The 24,113-nt window shown below is 38.1% G+C and overlaps 1 protein-coding gene, 1 non-coding gene and 1 pseudogene across 2 annotated transcripts in view; 2 read left to right on the forward strand and 1 right to left on the reverse strand.

The window, feature by feature from the left end:
- The window catches only part of IGF2BP3 (insulin like growth factor 2 mRNA binding protein 3), a 153,783-nt gene that overhangs the window by 96,959 nt on the left and 32,711 nt on the right, over window positions 1-24,113 (reverse strand). Inside the window, exon 3 of the mRNA XM_007089055.3 lies at window positions 8,447-8,495. Coding sequence (XP_007089117.1) covers window positions 8,447-8,495 — 49 coding nt within the window. The remainder of the gene's footprint in view (window positions 1-8,446; window positions 8,496-24,113) is intronic.
- LOC122236773 lies at window positions 11,620-11,723 on the forward strand. Its single transcript, XR_006215025.1, has one exon. It is a non-coding gene; the product is annotated as a U6 spliceosomal RNA (small nuclear RNA).
- On the forward strand, window positions 17,161-17,409 carry LOC102964834 (annotated as a pseudogene).

The raw sequence follows: 24,113 nt of genomic DNA on the forward strand, positions 1-24,113 counted from the left end.
AAAGAAGATGTGGTGTGTACACACACACACACACACACACACACACACACACACACTGGAGTATTACTCAGCAATCAAAAAGAATGAAATCCTGCCATTTGCAACTACACAGATGGAACTACAGGGTATTACGCTAAGTGAAATTAGTCACAGAAAGACAAACAATATATGACTTCACTCATATGAGGACTTGAAGAGAACAAACAGATGAACATAAGGGAAGGGAAACAAAAATAATATAAAAACAGGGAGGGGGACAAAGCATAAGAGACTCTTAAATATGGAGAACAGACAGAGGGTTACTGGAGGGGTTGTGGGAGGGGGGGATGGGCTAAATGGGTAAGGGGCACTAAGGAATCTACTCCTAAAATCATTGTTGCACTATATGCTAACTTGGATGTAAATTTAAAAAATAAAATAAAATAAAATAATAAATAAATAAATAAATAAATGACAATCGTGTCATTACTGAAAAAATAAATAAAATACTAAAAAAGAGAAATTTGAACGCAGACATACCCACAGCAAAAATAGCACATGAAGATTGAAGTTTCACCACCACAAGCCAGGGAACTACTAGAAGAGAGAAGCCTTGAACAGATGCTTCCCTAACAGCACTCCCAAGAATACAAGTGCACTAACACCTTGTTAGACTTCTAGCCTCCAGAACTGTGACATTAAAAGTTTCTGTTAAGTCCCGCAATTTGTGGTTATTTTGTTACAGCAGCCCTAGTCAACTAATAGAGAGACATTATCTTTTGGAGATACATATTGTAGTATTTACTAAATGAAATCACATCATGTCTAGCTTCAAAATAATCTGGAAAAGGGTGAAGAGAGTAGAGCTATCAACAAAACAGGACTGGCTCACCATATATTAACAATGGCTGACACTGGGTATCAAGTCTGGGCATCAAAATTCTTTTAAAGCTCCCTAGATAATTCTAACGCACAGCAGAATTTGGGAACACGAGTCTAAGAATAAGTAACATTGAGTCCAGTGAAGACTGTCCTAGCAGAGGAAATAGCACATACAAAGACCCTGAGGTCAGAAAACATGGTGCCTTATCATACTAGCCTATTTTTATTTTTGATATTGTTTAAATAAAGGTTTAATTTATTATTTAAATAAACCTTTAAATAAAGGGCCTAGAAACCTTTGAGACAACCATCTCAGAAGATCCATGGAACCACAGGACACAAGTTCAGGCAACATAGTGCACGGACATTGGTAAACACAGGGAGGTAGAACCTTGGGACCAGAAATACTTGCCCCAAATACTGTCCATATACAGGCAATAGGTTAACTCTGCCTGTATGCCTGTAACATTTCCCTGCGTGCCTCTCACACCAAGTCATTTCTAATGAGGCCAAGTCCAACCCATCCCAGAGCATTGATGCATAAAGAACGCCGCTGTCCACGGTTCTCTAAAAGTTTACCAGTAACTTCTTCAAATAAGCCGTTCAACCCCATTCATCACTCATCACCATATATTTCCTCCAAGCCTGGTAGAATCCTTTTTCTATTGAGTTCACTGTCACACTTTCAGAGGCATGCGGAAAGCAAATAAATGATGATAATTGTAAGAAAGAGAAACTTACCTTTTGGGGGAAGTGTTCTGTTTGAGTAACCTGATTAAGAGCAGAAACTCTACCACTTTCCAGTTGCGTGACCCTGGGCAAGTTACTTCACCTCTCTGTACCTCAGCTGCCTCATCTGTAAAGTGGGGACATGGGACTGTTGTGAAGATAAAACGGGTTAATTCAGCACCTACCATGTAAGTGTTCAATAAGTGTCAGCTATTTATAGGCTAGTACTCAGAGTCAGGCTGTGGTGGAAAAAAGATCACCTGTCTGTGTCAACGGTCTCCACTTGCCTCTTATGGGCCTTCAAAATTTGGTAGAGATCAACTAGCTCTAACAACTGTTCATACTAATTGTCATAGTGATTTTCAAACAGTCCCACAAAACTTCCCCAGGGGCCAAAGAGGGAACCAGCAGACAAGGTTCTATGCCACCTTTGAAAAGCTCGGTCTTTATATTCGTACACCAGGATTCTGCCATACCATGTGCTTTGAAGAAAAGAGAAAAGCCTGAAAATCACCTACCAAGAGAACACTGCTTATCTACTACTACTTTATTTACAACGCTAAGATATCTGCTGCAAAAGCCAACATTTAAATGGGTTATTTGTAATAATCAACATCAACACCTCCTGTGACTTTTCCTTCAGTTCATGGCTAATGTCAACCCCACTGTGTCTAGAGAGGTATTTTTCTGTTTGAGTATCTTGTATTGTTAGCTTTTCACTGTCAATTATGCTTAAATGCTTTGGTCTCATCCAATTTCTGCTCATCATTAATTCACGTATTCACCATGGACCAAACACCATCTGACCAGAGCACCAAACACACATCAGCACTTGGACATATGAAGATGAATCACAATTCCTTCTGCTAAACACATCCACCAGGGACTTCGCCTGACTGACTCCATCCAGGGCCTTGGCCTAAATCTCTTTACTTGGACGTCATCCCACCTCCCTCCATCTCCAAGACAGTCTTCCAATTCTCAGGACACATTCATCCAAGGCTTACTATAAGGGCTCTTTTTGAACAATTTTAGGTAACTATGCTACAGCTTTGTTGTCTTCCTCCCAGACTAGATAACATGGCATCACTACTTTCTTGCTTACTTCTTTTTTTCTTTCTCAATGAAGACTCCTTTGGTTTCCCTTTTGCTAGAGCCTAGCTTAACAATATTGCTATTTCTACTTCCTAGTAGAACAGCCAAGGTGTCCTACTGTAATCATTCTTTCTTACTACATTCAGAGTCCATACGGAAAGAAAGTAACAGACTTCACTGAGATGCTACTAGCTTTACAAAGCTAATGGAAGCTAATCTTATGGAAATTTCTGACTCTACAACTTGCCTCCATTAAGCATTCTTCTAAGTGCAATGTGAATTTCTCCATTCTGCAGTACTTGCCTCAGCTCACAAAAGGTCCATTTTCTGAGGTTTCTACCTTGTTTATAGTAGAGTAGGTCTTTCATTGTGGTCTGAAATGCAGGCATCTCTCTAAAGCTTTAGCCCTTCTACCACACAATAGACACTACTAACATGAATGTAATTTATTTGAAGTTCTGCTACATCCTCCTACTATATCTTACTATTAACCCAACACTCCCCACCACCCAACTACAAAGGAATAAACTTCTTTTCATCATGAAGGAAGCCTATAAAGTTCTAACACTCCCTATTACCCTAGAAGTCAACTTTCCAAAGCTGGTCACTAGGAATGAGGCTCAAAACAAACTAGCCAAACACTAAAGTGTTCTGTTAAGGCAGTGCTGTGGCCCTACAAAAGCAGAGCCTCCTAAGATTTCTTACAAGATACACTCACTTCCAAAAAATTGCTTCAAGCTCATATGAAGCACCACAAAGACCTCTGAAAGATAAAATTAAGAACTCTGCTCGGAGAAGAAAACCGTATTTTATGCTGCATATTCCAACTTACACCTTTGGTTTTTCATTTTTAGTATAATAGTTACTTGTTTTCCATGTCAAGAACCTGAGATCAACTCATAAATGTCGGAAGACTGGATGCAAATGCAGGATGCTTTTAGTTATAAAGAAACTCCCTTTAATCCCCTATGTTTAGCCTGCGAGACAGCTTCTGCTTCCTTTATTCAATCACACCAGACTACACACATGGCAAAAACAGACCTTACGCTGTGGACATCTCTTTAGTTTCTTCTCAAGATACTCATCTTCCCAGCTCAGTTAAGTCCAGGAAAAACTGGATATCCAATCCCTGAGGTAAAAGCCAGCATACATTCTGGATTTTCTACCAAGACTGTGATTTCAAAGTATGCAATCCTGCTAAGTATTTGTCAGACCACATACATATTCAAATCTTTGCCTTAGAAAATACAATGTCTTCAGTCATGGCCAATGTCAGGGTATCGTCATGTACAACACCTCAGATGAAGACAACTAACTGTATCTCAGACTGTTTTCCCAGACAGTAAACCAGTAACTCTGGGAACATCATTCTACTATTACTGCCCAACCCCAAAATGAGAACCTAACTCAACCTTTAAAACATTTCATTTACATAATTATTGAGTCTTACATTTCTTTCAGAGAAGGTACTCCTTTTTGGAGTTCTGTGAGTACTTATTAGGAATTTTGATTATTTAGATTGGACAGTAGTAAGACAATGAAATTGGAAAAAAATTCTCCTTGAAAAGTCCTTTCCTGGGGCTTTGGCAATTTTTTTTTTTAAGTGCAGAAAGATTCTTTAAATTTAGGAAATGGGGCCCATCTGAGACATTGAGTAAGAAGAAACCGAGTGTTCTCAAAGGCTTTTAAAGTCCGGGGTTCTGCTGGGACTCTAACAATCCCACACCTCCATGCTGTTTGTCCAAGAAGGCATCCCCTCAAATCCTTAGCACTCATGTCCACGTCCCTCTGGGCATCTGAGGACCCCAGGTCTGTAGGCCATCAGGACTCTTTGTAGATGTGGCCCTTCTAGCATTTTGGTCACACCAAAAATCTTCCAAGTATCTCAAGCAAGGGGATTGGAGGTGGAGAAACAAAATTTTCTTCTATTTCCCTTCTACTGCTACATTCCACATACTGGGGGGAAAACAAAACCACCTAATTCTCCAGCAGTAGGTCCTTCACAAAGTTAGTTTCTTCATATTTTTATCTGCCAAAAACACTTAAGCAGTCAAACAGTTGGCCAATCCAGGGCCCCTAAGTGCTTTATCATTAACCATAACTACATAGTTAGAAACCATTTAACCTCTGCCTGGCATACCCAGGATGCAAGATGCACTACACAGAGAACTTGAAAGGAATCCCCTTCTGATCATTCAGTATATGGCAATATAAAGAAAAAATAAAAAATACACGAACACAAATATAAAAAAAAGTCATAATGGAATAAAATAATTAATGATCCAGCAACGGATTTAATAAAATGCCACAGAGCATCACATCCAGTGTTTCTACCAAGGTCCCAGATTCTGTCACCTCTGCAGTGACCTCACAGAAAATGGCTTAAAACAGGACTGGCAGAACAGGGGAGGAATTTCACTTGTGGGTTAGAACTCTGGCTGGATATTAAGCTCTTGGTTCCAGGTCCACCTTTCAACTTTTCAATGCTGAGCTTAGGACTCTGCACTCTTCAAAAGCACTCCTTTTGGGCGCCCGGGTGGCTCAGTTGGTTGAGCGTCCAACTTCGGCTCAGGTCATGATCTTCGTTTGTGGGTTCGAGCCCTGTGTCAGGCTTTGTGCTGACACCTCAGAGCCTGGAGTCTGCTTTGGATTCTGTGTCTCCCTCTCTCTCTGCTCCTCTCCCGCTCACACACACACACACACACACACACACACACACACACACACACACACACACACTCTCTCTCTCTCTCTCTCAAAAATAAATAAACATTAAAAAAAATTAAAAACAAATAAAAATAAAAGCACTCCTTTGCCTATGGTTCCGTTAGCTTCACAGACTGGAAGACAATGGAGGAGATAAGACAGGCTCTTCCCCCATTTGTCAGCAGTTCGTATCAGCAGTGGGTTTCAGTCTCTAAATGCCATGGGCACTCCTAAAACCAGCTTTATCACCTCCCTTCTTTCTCCCCTATGCCAGGGAGCAGCTACAACCCTTGTTCAGAGTCTCAACTACTCAGGGCTCTCTTTCCAAGTTACAAAGATCTAATCATCTCAACTTCTTGCTTCGACACCTCAGCCTTCAGGATGGTAACTACTCCCTGCAGCCACCGCCTCTGGATCCTCTTTTTTCCCTTGCAGTCTTCCAGCACCTGTGTAATTCTTTACATTAAATTTCCCCTGATGAAATACCTAGCGTTTGCTGGCTCCAGCCTGGACCTGACCGAGATAAGCACCAGAACTCAAGGTTAAGAGGAGGTGAATTTGTTGTTCATTTCCTAGCTAAAACGTAGCGTGCATTTATACATATCAAGCACTTTTTAAGGGCTTTAGCGTACATCAACCCATAAAGGTTTACAGCAACCCAATGAGGTGGCTACTATCCTCATCCTGATGTTAGAAATTAGGAAAATGAGGCTCAGAAAAACCTGCTCAGAGATCACACAACTATAAAGTAGTGAAGCTAGGATACAATTCCAAGTCTGACCCCAAAGGCCACCTACAAAAAAAACTAAGGCTTTTCTAAATACTTCACACTGCTTGAAGGGACTATTTACATGATTCACCAATCACTTATTCTAAGTATACACTTGCTTTTTTGTTATCCTTTTAAGACTTATTCCTTACCAGTTGCCTTCCGTTTTAACATGCCATTGTTTGACTAGTAGAACAGTATCTTTTGTCCTGTGGAATGTCTCACATTCTGGGCTTGACTAGTTGTTTCTTCGTGGCATCATTTAAAGTTGTGCCTCTATCCTCTCTAGTTTTGGTAATTCAAAGTTAGACTGAAATTGAATACAGTCAAATCTCTATTTTTTAGACAAGAATATTTCACCCGTGTTTCTGTGTATTTGCTATTTCATCTAATCAGGAAGTATGCAACATCTGGCCATTCCATTATCAGTGAAACTAAGATTAATGAGTGGATTCAAAGTTTAACCCCTCCATTATAAAGGCAATCTGGACTTTTAAATCCAAAATTATCACTGCCTACGATAAGGCTTTGGCACAAGACAGACACCATACTCAGTATGTACAAATAAAACGTTATAAAAAGTGACTCATGTCAAAAAGGAAGTAACAGATGGTGTTCATTCAAGTCTTCAAGGAAAGGAAACATCACAATAACTCATTCTATTCCTCACCAAATTAGTTTTATCAGTATTTCAAACATTTTTAAAAAATGTAAGAGGTCAAAGGTCAAGAGTTTCAAAGTCTAGTTCCAAGCTTACAATTTAGTATTCATTCCTACTTAATTCTTTGAATCCTGTGCCCATATTTGTCCATCTGAAAATGGAGTTAACATCTCCAATTTCACCTTACCTCAAAAGATTAGTGGGAGGATAAAATGAAATATAAAAGAAAAAGTTGTACATGGCAAATAAAGATTCATTCTCATAAATTAAATTTTATCCAGAATGAGAAATAATACAGTAAACTAAAAGCTTGAGAAGCCACCAAAAATACAATAAAGTAAATGCTTCAGAAGTCACTGTAATCTAAATTTGAAGAGATGTTATGAATGAACTGCCACTTGCCTACAGCTGATATGCTAGTACGCCAATATTCACTCACTTAAAATTGACGACTACCATTTTGACGATTTCATTGAAAGCTACACCAGATTTAGTTCTCAAACAGAAACTCATATTTAACATGGCCCATGTTAAAATAAGGGGATCCAATCAGTAATCTTGATTACCATGACACTTGATTTGGGTACCCAGGCTCCAAGCTACTCAAGTTCCTAAACCAATGTTAATCTAAAACAGGAAAATCCATTAGGTTTAATCTTAAAAGTCACTGTTTCCATCTACAAAAATACACTTTCTATACATTATATAACTTGGAAAATATTCAGTATATATCAAAGAACCACCTCTTCCAGCAAAGTTTAAACCCAATTATATTGTTCTGAAAATAAATGCTGTATAAAATATCATGAGCATAAATGACTTGTTACCAACTAGGACATTGGACGAATCATACCTCAGACCAACACACCTTAATTGACCATAAAAGAAACCTTTCAACCATCCTTTGCATTTTGGTGAAGGTTCTGGTTTAGTGACTGACTCACCAAATGTCATTTCAGAAAACTAATATGAAACACACAAAGCTAGTTACTTTTTGTTTTTATATTAAAAATACATGCAAACTGAGGAGTTTTCCCTGCACCATCTCTCCCAAATAAATTTTAAGAACTTTCAGGTTCCATCATCAGCAAGAGTCAAAAGACATTTTATTTCTTCAACCACTGATACCTCAAATTCTAACCATGATGTCATTATTCTTTGGCAATTATGGACACTGGCTATTCAACTGTGCTAAATGGTTTGTTTATACAGTTACTACAGTGCCACCATCTGAGCAAAAGAAAGCTGAGCTCACATTTTAAAATAAAGTATAAATAGCAGGTAGGTGTCTTTAAAAAATGTGCCAAGGAGGGAAGTTCATATTTAAATATAACTGGCAAACTCATCAGAAAGATCCCAAACAAGATTCTGTTAGGATGGGACTGAATGAGGAAAACTACCCCATTAAAGTATATCAAAGAGCAGATTTTTTTTATTTTAATGAGCAGATTTTTAAGAGACACTATGCTCCTGCAGAGAAAAGCCCACAGCAAGATATACACAAGAGAGAAGAATTTTGTGTTTTAGCACAACCCAGAGTTGAGGGAGCGAGAAAAACCCTTCGAAAAACTAAAAACAATAAGCTTAAATACAGAAATCTTAACTTTAAATATAGAAATTCTTACCTCCCACTGTAAGTGAGGCGGAATATTCCTTATCTGAAGTTTCCGGATCCTGCAGAAGAATTAAAATGTTTTATAAAAGAAAAAAGAGTATGAAAGCCAAAGACATTAATAGCCACCATGGATGCTTTAAAATATTTACATTAACTACAAGGCAATTCGCAGTAAGAAAACACAACCAAAGAAGGAAAAAGGAGACAAAGTTAATCACAGGATGCATACTGAGACCATTTGGAGATCCAGCAGCATTGGATTATTACAGCTTATTTTAAAAGCCACACTGGGGCGCCTGGATGGCTCAGTTGGTTTCCAACTTCAACTCAGGTCATGATCTCACAGTTGGGGAGTTCAAGCCCGGCATTATGCTCTGTGCTGACAGCTCGGGAGCCTGGAGCCTGCTTCAGATTCTGTCTCCCTTTCTCTCTGCCCCTCCCCTGCTTGTGCTCACTCTCTCTCTCTCAAGAATAAACATTAAAAAAAATTTTTAATTTATGGGGCCGTACTACAAATGTTCTTAATCTGAGATCACAGCCAAGGGGACCATAGACAGATTTGGGAAATCTGGATGGGTGGAGGGGGAGTAAAAACCACTGATTTATTTTTTCACTATCCCCTACATGAAACTTAGCACTCCTTTAATTATGAATGTTGGCATGTAAGTTGAGTAGAATCACACTACTTGTAATTTTGACATTAACATCAGATATTTTTGTATCACTATAACTTGCTGCAGACCTTTATCATCTACACCCATTACTGTTAAACTTAGATATGTTGCTAGAACTTACTATGTTAAGTACATATTGTAACTATGAGTTTTAACATTTTACTAAATGTATTTCAAAATAATTAACTTCCTATCATCCTATGTATTTTATGCCTTGAAAAACATCCTAAGATATCCCTAACTTTCAGGCTACCAAAGGACTCCATGGTACAAAAAAAAACATTAAAATCCTGACCTTACCACTGTATGTTAACTAACTCAAATTAAAATAAGAACTTAAGGAAAAAGTCATGTTTGAATTCTCTAGCTAGTAGTTATATAAAAGATCTTAAATGAAATATGCATTTAGCTAGATATTACTTTTTGATTACACTTAAATTGATGGTTTCTATTGTCATTGCATAATACTCAAAAATATATTTAAGATTTCTGCCTTCATCAAGTTTATGGACTTTGTTAGGCCTAAAACCTTCCCAAGTGAGGTTATTTTGGCTGCCATTTGGAAATGTGCATCATGTCTTTATTCATCAAAAATGCTGTCAATTTGTCTCCTTACCCACTCAAACTTGTTATTAGAGTTATTTAGCATTCTTTATATTCACTTGTTATATATACAAAATACTTTATTACTACATGGTTTTACTGACACCTAACACAATTGTAAATGTCTCAGCATCTTACATATATGAATCTTTGTGTTGTCCATTAAACTCTTTGGTATTTTATGTATGTAAATCGTTTGGATACTGCTTAACTCATTGCATGTGTAATTATTATTAACCACTCTGATTCATTAAATTTTATCTCAATACCAAAAAAAAAAAAAAAAGACCTCAGTTCACATGCCCACATATGTAAATATGTAGGTCACATAATATTGATTATATACAATATTTACTGTAATGTATATATCCTCTCTTCTTCTACCCTTTTTTAAATGCTGTCAGAGGGAGGAAGGGAGGAAGAGATATCAATTATGTGAGATTGTACCATAGGTGCCACACACAAAATCACCTCCTTAGAAGGGAAAGAAATTTATAGTCAACTAGATATTAAAAAAAAAAAAAGAAAAAGATTAGCAACTGGGCTTAACATATCAAGTGAAATAATTAAATTACTTAACTTCTAAAATTAGAAGTTTCCTTCCTGGTCAAATAACCCACTTATTTTGAGGTACCACAGCAAACCACAAGATCAGATTCATAATCTAGTCCTTTGTCTCTTGCATTCCCCTCAAAGCACGAGAACAAACACCAGATACCACCTATCCCTTAGGGAACTACAAACAACATGTAAGTTAACCCAACTCAGGTACATCCTGTTTGTAAACTAAGGAGGAAGAAAAAGCAGTTTTAAATTATTTTTATGGGACCGTAAAGCAAAGCACAATCATCCGGGACAATACACCAGAGATGGTAAGACAGCAGGTCAATTTAAGAGAAAAAAATTTCAACTACCACCTTAGTCTCAGAATTTACACATGAAATGCTAAGCCTAGGATTTCTTTCATAGTAACTCATGTGCTATTAATTGTTAAAGCTGCAAGACACATGTGCTCGCTCTGCTTCTGTATATATAAATTTTATATTTCCCATAAAAGCCTTTAAGAATATACTCTACTAAGATGTGTAATACACAGATTACACAATTGCTATATATTGCTGTAGGCAGCAGAAATATTACTCAACATTATGTAATTATTTATCCTGAGTAACCAAGGAAGTTAAGATTTACTACACACATCCAACTACACATATGCAAGTACTAAGTTTCATTCAAGCACCTGACAGTAAGAATTAGCAGCACAGTTTTAAGTAACTAAGTATTCATCCCCATTGGACTCTTTTGTGGGTATATGTATTACCAAAAATTTTCTCCACAAGTACACCTGTGAGTGTACATACAGAGTTTAGGTCAACTAGCAGGTAATTATTCTTATCACAAAAACAAGTATCTACCTCACAGGGCTCCCAAGAAATTCTGTGAATAGAATACCATCTTTCGTATATTAGAAGTAATCCGTTAGCCATGTTTTCTCAAAGCATTCTTCAAAATGTATATCCAACATCCATTTACTTATTGGTAGTTACTCCAAAATAATTTTTTCCTAAACGGCTGTCCGGTTTCCATTATCGGATTCTCTCAAGTTTCATTTTAGACAAACATCAGGATTATTTTCATATAGTTACTGTTCTCACATCTAGAGTTGTTCTTTCCCACTTATCAGTCAGTAACTTATTTAAAACTCTGCTCCTAACCCCATGCTCCCTTCTTACCAGTTTAAGAGTCAAAAGGCTCAAGATTACAAGCGTCCCAGCAAAGGTATGAATTCTCACCATCCAGCACAAAAAAACAAACTTCTGACCTGGTGAGTACTTGAGAAAATCCATCCCACCCCACTGTACTTATCAGGTCGGCTGTACACAAAGCCCCATCACTTGTGTGATCCATGCTCCCTTCGGCAGCACATACACTAAAACTGAAACAATAGAGCAGTTAGCATGTCCCCTGCATAAGGATGACATGCAAATTCATGAAGCATTCCACATTTTTTACATATAAATTTGCTATATAGAAGTTTTCCAAGTGATTTTTCTTTTCTTCCCCCCCCCCCACCAGTATTAGGTTTTCCCCCCTATTAATACAAGTAAATCCAGAGGGCACCTGGCTAGCTGAGTTGGTAGGGCATGCAACTCTTTATCTCAGTCATGACTCTCAGCCCCACATTGTATGTAGAGATCACTTTAAACCAACAAATAAATAAAACAAGTTTAGATTTTATGAAAAAATACTATAAGTAAATCAAGTTCATTCATTTTTTTGTTTTTTTTAATGTTGATTTTTGAGAGTGAGAGACACAGAATGTGAGCAGCCAAGGGGCAGAGAGAGAGGAAGACACAGAATGTGAAGCATTCTGTCAGTGCAGAGCCCGAAGCAGGGCTCAAACTCACAAACCAAGAGATCCTGACCTGAGCTGAAGTCAGATGCTTAACCGACTGAGCCACCCAGGGGCCCTGTCAAGTTCATCCATTTAAAAAAGAAAAAAAAATACAATCACTTGCTTCACTCATCTCCCATCCCAGCTTTTAACATTACGTTATATTTAGGTTTGATCCTAAATAGTTAAGAGTCAAGAAAATAGATATTGATACATATCTACTGTATGATTACCTAATCATTAAAGTTCAGTTTAACTATCAGGAAGCAAATTAAGTTGGTATTCTACCTCCACCTGACATACACCTGAAAAACAATAGGAAACACACACTTTGAGAACAGAGACCAATTAGAGTGTCTCATTCTCAGAAACTGGAACAGTGCTTGGCACCTGAGAAGCAATCAACTGATAGTTAAACAATCAACTGATACTTAAATCTATATAAATATAGATTATAGAATTTATTATCATCTATAAAGGGGAAGAAAAACACAAGAATTCACAGCTCTGCTAACCAGAAACTACTAGCATTTCCAAGGATTTTCTTACACCTCATAAGGAGAGAGAAAAACCAGAACATTTAATCAACTATTGTTTAAAAAAAAAAAAAAAAGCCTTAACAATTTATTTTATCATATAGAATTTAAAGGTTTCCCCCAACAAGGAAAAATGAGGTAAAGTTTAAGTTCTCAGCTAAGAGATAAAAATCTTCAAAAATGCTTACTGTACTTGAAATATTAGTTATAATGACAATTCAATACTCTTTACTAGGAAAAAATACTATTAGAAGCAAGTTTAATTACAGAATAAAGGAGCAACAGAGAAGCTCCCATAGATTCCAAAGAGCATCTTCAAGATCTTTAGTAATCAATGCAACTGATTTAAACTGATTTTGTAACAATTTTCAAAATTACATAAAACTAGAAAAATATCAACCTCCATATGCCATACCAGGTTCATTTATTAAGTACGATCACCTTATTTTGTTTATCTATAACTCAAACCAGTACCAGCCAAGTTCCACTTACATGGCCTGTCATGCAGAAGTACATCAGTAAACAGCTATAAAAGGACTTTTGTTTAAAAATAACCATAGAGGTGTCGTGATGACTCAGCCCATTAAGCTTTTGACTTCAGCTCAGGTCATGATCTCACAGTTTGTGAGTTCAAGCCCCGCATATGGCTCTGTGCTGACAGCTCAGAGCCTGGAGTCAGCTTCAGATTCTGTTTCTCCCTCTTTTTCCCTCTGCCTCTCTCATGAAAGCATGTGCATGCTTTCAAAATAAATAAAACATTAAAAAAATTTAAATAACTATAAAACTGGCTGACTGGCTGACTCAGTCTGTAGAGCACACAACTCTTGATCTTGGGATTTTAAGTTCAAGCCCCATATGGAGTGTAGAAATTACTTAAAAGTAAAATCTTTAAGGATGGCTGGGTGGCTAAGTCAGTAGAGCACGCAACTCTTCATTTTGGGGTTTTGAGTATAGAGATTGCTTAAAAATAAAACATTTAAGGGGCGCCTGGGTGGCTCAGTCGGTTGAGCGTCCGACTTCAGCTCAGGTCATGATCTCACGGTTCCTGGGTTCGAGCCCCGCATCGGGCTCTGTGCTGACAGCTCAGAGCCTGGAGCCTGTTTCAGATTCTGTGTCTCCCTCTTTCTCTGCCCCTCCCCTGTTCATGCTCTGTCTCTGTCTCAAAAATAAATAAATGTTAAAAAAAAATTTTTTTAAATAAAAAATAAAAATAAATAAAACATTTAAAACTTAAAAAAAAAAAAACTATAAAGCCATCACTGCTCCTCAAAGTGTTTAACAAAAATTCCTTGATATCAAATATCCACTCTATTTCCAGTTGTTTAATAAATATCTTTGTACAGCTGGCTTATTCGTATCAGGATTCTGATGATAGTTAAGGGGTGCATGGCTAGATTAGTTGGTAGAGCATGTGATTCACGAACCTAGGGTTCTGAGTTCAAGCCCCACATTGGGTGTGGAGCTTGGGAGGGGAGGGGAAGGAAAGAAAAGATCCCAACCAGATGTACATACGTGCAGAGTTCTTTTTGCCATTTATTTGACAGGTCATAAATCCTGCATGATTACTCATTCTGAATTTTATCCACTGTATCCCTTTTGTGTCATTTTCAGTAATTGTTTGGTATGTTGAATTTCATATACAATGATATGTAATATTTTTATATTATAAAGCATAAAACATCTAGGAACACAACCACCCAAATAATTAGAACAAGACAATTGAAGCTACCCATGCTTCTCTCCCACTCCAAATGCCTGTCTCCTGGAATGTACTCATTGCACCAAATTTGTCATTCTTATGCCTTTTATTTATGAATATTCATCTCTCTTTTAAAATGATTAAGTAGGCAAAATACTATTATCAATCCTTAAAAATGAACAAAAATTTAATATTAAATATCTAGTCACAGTTCTACAATTTAAAAAAATTAAATTTGTTCAATCAGTATCCCAAAAGAGCTATACACTGCATTTGGCTGATTATGATTCTAGTCTCATAGCCCATGTTTCCTTTTTTTTTTCCCCCTTGCAACTTACTTGGGGGAGAAAAAACCCAAATCCTGTCATTTGTCCTATAGATTCTTCACTGCGTGGATTTTGCTAATTACACCCCCATGGTGCTGTTTAGTATTCTCCTCTGTCCCCTGTAAATGTAGTAATTAGATCTGAAGATTCAATTTGTTTTTTCTTGTTGTTTGTTCGGGGAGATACAATAATTTATCACAAGCAGTGTTTTATACTTCTGCAAGGAGATGTGTTATCTCTAGCTGTCTTTCTGTGATGCTGCAATCATGAATGATCACTACCTAAATCCATTATTTCATTCAAGGTTGAAACTAACTTTCTCATTTTATCATGCCTTATTTTTTATTTTTTTATTTTTTTAGCTTGAGTTCTTCTATTAAGAACAACTTTCTCAGGTGCCTGAGTGGTTCAGGTGTTAAGCATGACTTCGCTCAGGTCATGATCTCATGGTTCATGAGTTTGAGCCCACTGGGTGAGCTCCCACTTCAGGTAGAACTCAAACCCCATTTCGCTCATGCGTGCTCTCTCTCTCTCTCTCTCTCCCTCTGCCCCTCCAGGAATTACCTTGTGCCCTCTCTCAAAAATAAAATGAATGAATGAATAAATGAACCGATCCATCAGTATTAATAACAAAACAAAAACTTTCTCTTAGGGTGCCTGCGTGGCTCAGGCACTTAAACATCTGACTTCAGCTCAGGTTATCAGGTTACAATCTCACAATTCATGAGTTTAAGCCCCACATCGGGTCCTCTGGTGTCAGCGCAGAGCCCATTTCCAATCCTCTTTCTTTCTCTCCCCCTCTCCCCCAAATAAGTAACAACATTACAAAAAAAAAACCCAAAAACCTAGCGTTATTTAAAAACAAAGAAACACTTTCTCTTGTCAAATATTTGTAACTCTGAAGCACAGTAGGTACAGTGAAGACAGGATAAATAATTGACTCTATCCCTTCTGCAGCGGATGGTTTTGTGCCCCTTATCACAACCCCTCACTCGGGTCTGATTTCATCCACAGCTGTGGCAGACAGGCCTAGGTACAGTGAGGTTTGCTCTGCCTCCTTCCACCCCTAAGCACACACTCAGGCATCTCTGTTTTACTTCAGGGCTTTCTCCAACGCCTCAGAAGAGTAGAAGAGCAGCCTAGAAGCAAAGGAGATGAAACCCTCAAGACAATACACAGTTTACAAGGGAAGGGTACTAGCCAGGACATAAATGCCTCTCTTCATCTGCAAGGCATTCTGTACATTTCTCTAAGGTACCATTTCGTTTCAGCAATTTCATTAAAGCACCTTTCATTAAAGCACTTTTCGTTCCAAAATAAATCAGCTTCATGAAAATCCTCATCTCCATCTCTTCTTTCAGCAGTTCAAAGGCATTGTTATTTCACAATTGTATTTTCAGAATAAGGAATTGGCGTTCTGGCATTGTCCAAAGAGGACCAAATGTTTACTTCTTTTCAGTATCATAAATTCACAGTCATAGATATTTTGAGTGTATCAATCTAATGCATTAATTCCTTTTGATGCTCCAAATACCTCATCTTTAGTCAGTCAATGCAAGCTTCTTCATATTGACTCCTGCATCTTGTGACAGGACTCCAATAATCTAGGAGAACTCCTTTGCTTTCTGTTACAACACTGTAATCCAGGTTCAGCCGGCACAGTTCCTAGCCCCATCTGCAATCAGCTTTTTCTACATAAAGTGCTAGTCCTTTTTAATCAGAAATAATACACTGAGACACAATCTAGTCACTAGCGTGTTCATTATTATTGGGTTGGTCATTGCTCCTAGGCCACAGCTGGAAAATACATATACATTTTGTGTGAAAGAGAAATAAACCATGTGTTCATGCTGATTACTTTCAATTCAAATTTTAGATTACTAGGTTGTTGCCAAGTGTCTTTGATATTTGCATCTTGTCTTCCACTGTAAGGTCTGACAGCAGGTAAGAAAGTAAACAAGAGGGGCCTTGATGGCTCAGTCGGTTAAGTGTACGACTTTTGATTTCGGCTCACATTACCATCTGACAGTTTGTGAGTTCAAGCTCCACCTTTGGCTCCAAGCTGACAGCAGGGAGCCTGCTTGGGATTATCTTTCTCCCTCTCTCTGCTCCCCCCACCCCCCAATTGCTCACCTGCTCTTTCAAAATAAATAAACTAAAAAAAGAATTTAAACAAGAAAACGCTTCATGTCTGTTATGGACAGAATGCTTTTGTTCCTGCACCTCCCACCTCCCAAAATTCCTATGTTGCAGCCACAATCTCCCTTGTAATGGTACTACGTACGAAAGGGGCCTTTGAAAAGTACTACGGTGTAGATGAGGTCATGAGGGTGGAGCCCCCATAATACAAGTATGATCTTTTTTTTTTTTTTTTAAGAATTTATTTATTGAAGCTCCGTGATTCGCACCCAACCATAGCTACTCCAGTCATGAGGGACAGACAACAGCTGGATTGGCGGCGAGTAGCCCACAGCATTTGCTTATAGTAGCGATGAGTTTGCCCCTCGACTGCAAACATTTCCTGAATGGATTAACAGGAAGGCCGGTAATGGTGAAACTTAAGGGGGAATGGAGTACAAAGGCTACCTTGGTATCTGTAGATGGCTATATGAACATGCAGCTTGCAAACACAGAAGAACACATAGATGGAGTATTGTCTGGACATTTGGGTGAAGTTTTTTAAGTCCTTTATATCAGGGGTGTTGAAGAAGAAGAAGAAGATGGGGAAATGAGAGAATAGCATCTTTTGTGGGGAATTTTTTATATGTCTATTTCTAGACAACAAACTTTTTCCAAAAAAAAAACAAAAACTTATTTATTTTTTAAGTAATCTCTTCCCCCAGTGCAGGGCTCACACTCACAACCCCGAGGTCAAACTCACAATCCCGAGATCAAGAGTCACATGCTCTTCTGACTGAGCCAGCCGGGCACCCAGGATTGCGATCTCTGCAAGAAGAAAGACCAGGGGTCTCTCCACCAGCACATGCTGAGGAGAGGCCATGTGAGCCACAGCAAGGAGGTATCTCTCTACAGGCGAGGAAAAGCAGGCCCTTATCAAGAACAGAAAGAACTGCCTGCACCTTGAGGGTTTCCCAGGCTCTAAAACTGTGATGAATAAATATCTATTGTTTAAGCCCCGCGGTCTGTGGTATTTTGTTACAGCAGCACATACTGCTTATGACAGTGTCTGCGTTCAACCCTCACAGCATTTTATCGATTAGGAAACAACAGCATAAGTTTAACTTGTCCAAACACACACTGCTGATGTGTAGCAGGGTCAGAATATACCTCTGGGCATTCTAGCTCCAGAGCCTATCCCCTTAATTACACTATATTCCATTTTATTGATTTCACTTATAATCCAACCAATAATGTAACCACATCAAATGACTTCAGAAAAATTACAGGCTATAATTTTTGTTAAGCCCTAAAGGTCAAGTATAGGTTAATCCTACACAAAACTTTCACTTTTCCCTACAGCTTTAAACCATATGATGATCATTTACACATCAAGACTCAATACTGACATTAAAAGGACAAGGTTACGTATTAATAACAAGAAAGGAAGGCAACAATGCTGAAAACTTGGCTAACTCAACTGCCCAGGACAACTGTATACACACGCCATCAGGCACTTCTGAAGCCAGTCATTTCACAGTAAGTCCTAATGCAAGAAACAAAAATGTATTAAGGCTTGCAACCTTCTGTCCAAACTACCTACAGATACTGAATGTGTATTTTCTTAATCTTATTTCTTCCAAAAGGCTCTATCACACCCCTTTCCATCAATACTTATACAAATCAAGGGAATCACTAAATTCCCACTTCATAAGGAGACTCAGGCTCTCATCACAATCTAAGGGGCTAATACCAGCAGAAGGCAGGAAGAGAAAACCAAGTCTAATATTAACAGGTTTCTCTTTGCCTTGTTTTCTTATTCAAACAAGTGGGATACATCGTCCACATTTGGACCACTTTTAAGCCTCTTAAATCCACCACTTGGAGGCACACTGTACTAGCTCAGATTTTCATTCCAGTTGTGCCCAACCAATTCAATTTATATGTAAAAAGCAGTTTTACTCAGCCAAATTCAAAACTGCTAATTACCTGTATTAATAGTATTCAATATTTACATACAAGTATCTCTTTTTTTATTTTATACAGTTAAGAATTTTAAGTAGCTCTTTAAAAGGTCAACCTCAATTTTTAAAAAGTTTAATATACCTTGCTGATGCAAAGGGGCAACTGGCATAAATAACCCTGACTAATCACTGACTTGGTCATCTCTTATCAAAGCCTCTGACTAGAGATATAGCCTCTAACTCAAGTATTCTCTTTTTTGTTGTTGTTATTTCCTTATATAAAGCTGTAACATGCTCAAAGACCTTAAACTTGTAAATAGAGAAAACTACACAGAACCCAGAGATCCAGGTAAAAGGGATCATTACACACTCTGGCTGGTAGAATCATGGGCAGTTTTCAAATTTTGTTTTTGTTTTATAAAATAAACCTTACTAATTGTTACGGGGGAATCAGCCTTATTTCCAACCTGTAGTGTAACATAAAATGAAGCAAGAGAAACCAGTTATAGATTCCAACAGTTCTAACTAGTGTTGTAATACCAGTTTTCTCTTTCCCAAACATTTTACAGTCTAGCAAAAGAAATCAGACATTTTAGGACAGTCTTAAAAAATGGTCCGTAGAAACAGGAAGGAGGGAGCAACATGGAGATTTAGGGGTAAATCAGGTACATCTCAGGTAAAGAATTTCTGTGAAAGGGCTTTATACTGGTCGTGGAGCCTATTTAAAAAAAGAAAAAAATAATAATCTGTCAAAAATTGAATTCACTTACGGAATTGACAGAAGGTCACAAGTACTGTAAAGAAAAACATATTTGCTCCAACAGTTAAAGAGGATGCCAGATCCTAGTGAACCAAATACTGGATGGAAGAAAGGAAAATAAGACAAAGTATGTTGTCCCCTCAACTATAAAGGTAAAGATATGATTCCAAGTGCGGTCTAAGGATCAATTACGTTAGACCCAGGAGGACTTTCTTAAAGATTTCAGGGCCCCAATGAAGACCTCCTGAATCAGATTCTCTGGGGACCACTGATATCTACTGATATCAGTAGGGGGCAAGTTCCAGGAGGGCAAAATTATTTCCATCTTATTCACTGTTGTATGTTCAAGTGCTTAGCAAATTGCCTGGCTCATAATTTGCAATTTACTCAACATTGCTCAAACAAGGAATAAACAAAAATTATTCTGTGAAGTTTATTATTTTGAGAGAGAATGCACACACATGTGAGGGGGAGAGAGTGCGCACGAGAGAGAGGGGAGGGGAGGGGAGGGGAGGGGAGGGGAGGGGAGGGGAGGGGAGAGGAGAGGAGAGGAGGGGAGGGGAGGGGAGAGGAGAGGAGAGGAGAGGAGAGGAGAGGAGAGGAGAGGAGAGGAGAGGAGAGGAGAGGAGAGGAGAAGAGAAGACCCAAGCAAGCCCCACACTGAACTGACACATGGTTCAACCACACAACTACGAGATCATGACTGAGCTGTTATCAGGAGTCAGACGTTCAACCAACTGAGACATCCAGGCACCATCAACAAAAATTCTAAGTAAAAATCTCAAGTGTTTCTTCTGTCACCCCCTTGCTCCCAGATCCCCATGGGAACACGTCCATGTTTTAGTCCCCTCAAATAAAAGAGGTGTATTTGTGTTTTAAAGTTGCACACCTTGGGGAGCCTAGGTGGCTTGGGATTCTCTCTCTCTCTCTCTCTCTCTCTCTCTCTCCCTCCCTCCCTCCCTCCCCCTTTCTGCCCCACCCCTGCTTGCGCACTCACATTCTCTCTCTCCCTGTCAAACTTCAAAATAAAATAAATATAATAAAATAAATAAAATAAATAAAATAAAACAAAACAAAACAAGGTGGCTCAGTCAGCTAAGCGTCCAACTCTTGATTTCAGCCCAGGTCATGATACCAGGGTTGTGGGATCGAGAGTCGCACCTGGCTCCGCGCTGAGCCTGCTTAAGATTCTCTCTCCCCCTTTCCCTAAAATACTAATACCAATAATAATAATGTAATAAATAATGTAATAAAAATAATGTAATAAAAAAAATAAAGTTGCACACCTCATCATCTTCATCTGTGTACAACAGTCTCATAGCCCTAAGTATATGGATGGGGTCCATATACTTGGTGGAGTCCAAGAAAGGCTGAATGTCTATTACTAATGCTTGCAAGTACACACTGCTCATAGGAGACAATGTCCCATCAATAGGAGACAATGTCCCATCGATAGAGGAATACAAAATTCTTACACTTCTTTAAGATACATGCAAAGCAATATGACAGAATAGTGTTCGAAAATTGATTTGATCCTTGATTCCTGAATAACCAAAGATTTCTGTAGTCTTCATAACTAACTTAATCTGAAAATGAGCCTTTAACCAAAAAGTCATCACCAGTATTTCAACCAACCATAGGAACACATGCAGTTGAATATTAGGGAGTCACTATTTAAACAAAAAGCTCATGGCCTGTATAACTCTAAAGCACATTAACACAATAAAACCTATTACACATATCTTCCTTGAAAATTAGGGTGATCACAAGGGAATACTTAGGTACAAAACCTGTAATATGTTTGAGTCACACTGAAAATTAATCCTTCTCTTAAAAAAGAGACAATCATTCCATATTTTTTCACAGTTAAACTAATTTTATAAATACCAACGCATTTTTTCCAGCAAGACTCATTTTTAAAAAAGTTATTTTAAAAGCTGTAGGTCTTAAAACAACTCTGTCCAATGGAATAGCCACTAGCCACATGAGGCTTAAAATGTGGCAAGTCCAGTCTGAATTATTCTGTGAGTATAAAATGTAACAGATTTTGAAGATGAAGAAAATGAAGAAAGAGGCTAAGTTTGATCTAAAATTTTTCAACTATTTTCAATACTGATCACATGTTAAAAGACTAAAATTTTAGATGAATTGGTTCATATAAAATACAAATATTAATTTTACCAGTTACTTTTTACTTCTTACTGTGGCTAATAGAAACCTTAAAATTGCATATATATACAGTTTACATCTTTCAGCTGGACTGAGCTGTTTTAAAATTTGGTATACTTGATACTGAAAGGTAAAACTAATTTACCAAATTTTGCTTCTCAATGTAATTTCAGGATCAAGAAACAAAGTTTCATATAGATTAATTATTCCCCACTTAAAAGTCACCATCACGGGGCGCCTGGATGGCTCAGTCGGTTAAGCGGCCGACTTCGGCTCGGGTCATGATCTCACGGTCCGTGGGTTTGAGCCCCGCGTCGGGCTCTGTGCTGACAGCTCAGAGCCTGGAGCCTGTTTCAGATTCTGTGTCTCCCTCTCTCTCTGACCCTCCCCCGTTCATGCTCTGTCTCTGTCTCAAAAATAAATAAATGTTAAAAAAAAAAAAATTAAAAAAAAAATAAATAAATAAAAAAGTCACCATCACTAAGTGAACTATAACTGTATCTGCAAGAAGAGGTGTTTTAAGGTGACTAAACTATTTTTTTTTTCAAGTCAATTGTACCCTCAATGTGGAGCTTGAATTCATGACTCCAAGATGAAGAGTCACATGCTCCACTGACTAACCCCAAGGTGATTAAACTCTTAAGCATTGTATTTAAAAAAAAAAAAAAAAAAGTGCTCTATTTTGAATATATGGGTATCTCTACATTAACGTGTTTTTTTTTTTTTTTTAATGTTTGTTTATTTTTGAGAAACAGATTGTGAACAGGGGAGGAGCAGAGAAAGAGGGAGACACAGAATCTGAAGCAGGCTCCAGGCTCTCAGATGTCAGCACAGAGTCCGACGCAGGGCTTGAACTCATGAACTGTGAGCATGACCTGAGCTGAAGTCGGACACTTGACCAACTGAGCCACCCAGGCACCCCTCTACGTTAACGGTTTTTATTTTACATTACTGCGAACTGGATGTAGTCCTTATCTAAGGTAAATCCTAAATCCTTGGATTTTTTTTTTTTAAGTGAAAAGGTTAAAGTTTACTGTTATTAAGTTCTATCCCCTACTCATGAACTTTAGAAACTGTAACAATCCGGGGCACCTGGGTGGCTCAGTAGGTTAAACAACTGACTCTTGACTTTGGCTCAGGATATGATGTCACGGTTACTGAGTTTGAGCCCCACACTCAGAACCTGAGTGAGGTTCTGCACTGATAGCACAGAGCCTGCTTAGGATTCTTTCCCTTTCGCCCTACCCCTCCCCTGCTCCCGCTCTCGAGCTCTCACTCTCTCTCTCAAAATAAAAAATAAAAAGAATTCTTATGTAGCAAGAAAATGAAGAAAGAGGCTAAGTTTGATCTAAATACCTTGATCTGACATCCCTTGCCCTAGGTAGGCAACCCAACTCTTGCTTTTCTCCAAAGATATAACCTTACTCAACTTTGCAGATAATCAATCTTTCTCTCAGCAGGGAGTACAAACAACAAATAATATAAACACGATGCTACCTTGCCAACCTGATAGTGGCCAATTTTTTCCTGCTTAATAAGCTACTTTTCTTTGTTTAGACAAAAAATAAACCAAAAAAGTATGTTTATACTACTTAAGGAAGAATACATTGAAGAATCTATGGTTCACTTCACTGCAACATGCTTCCTCATCTATATCTATCCTTGAATTCACAGGAAAAAAACTATTTGAATCTGTTATTCCTTTAAACAAATAAAACTTGGCCAAGATATTAAAACATTCTCATGTCTTGCCTATGACATGTTTGCCAATTAAAAAAAAAAACAGGCATACTGAATATGATTAATTCTCTAGAGCTACAGTGTCCTCTGCAGACAGAGGTTCATGTTAAAAGACACCACATCAGCAAAAATCAAGACCCTGGGAAACTCTCCAACACAAATATCTAAGTTTTCTAACAAATTTCAAAGAAAAGATGGGGAACCTAAACATTAAAAAAAAAAAAGAAAAAAAAAAAAAACCCAAAGACATATCAACCAATCACCAATGTACAGAACTTAACATAAATCCTAATTCAAATAAATTCTTAAAAAAATATTTAGGGGTGGGGCGCCTGGGTGGCTTGGTCGGTTAAGCGTTGGACTTCGGCTCAGGTCATGATCTCACGGTCCGTGAGTTCGAGCCCCACGTCGGGCTCTGTGCTGACAGCTCAGAGCCTGGAGCCTGTTTCAGATTCTGTGTCTCCCTCTCTCTCTGCCCCTCCCCTGTTCATGCTCTGTCTCTGTCTCAAAAATAAATAAACGTTAAAAAAAAAAAATAAATTCTTAAAAAAAATATATATTTAGGGGAAACCTGACTGGCTCAGTCAGTAAAGCATGTGATTCTTGATCTCAGGGTCTTGAGTTCAAGCCCCATGTTAAGCTTACAGCTTACATTAAAAAATAAAATCAGAATGGAAACTTAAGGGGCGCCTG

The sequence above is a fragment of the Panthera tigris genome, chromosome A2 (genome assembly GCF_018350195.1).
Source record: "Panthera tigris isolate Pti1 chromosome A2, P.tigris_Pti1_mat1.1, whole genome shotgun sequence".
Classification (NCBI taxonomy): domain Eukaryota; kingdom Metazoa; phylum Chordata; class Mammalia; order Carnivora; family Felidae; genus Panthera; species Panthera tigris.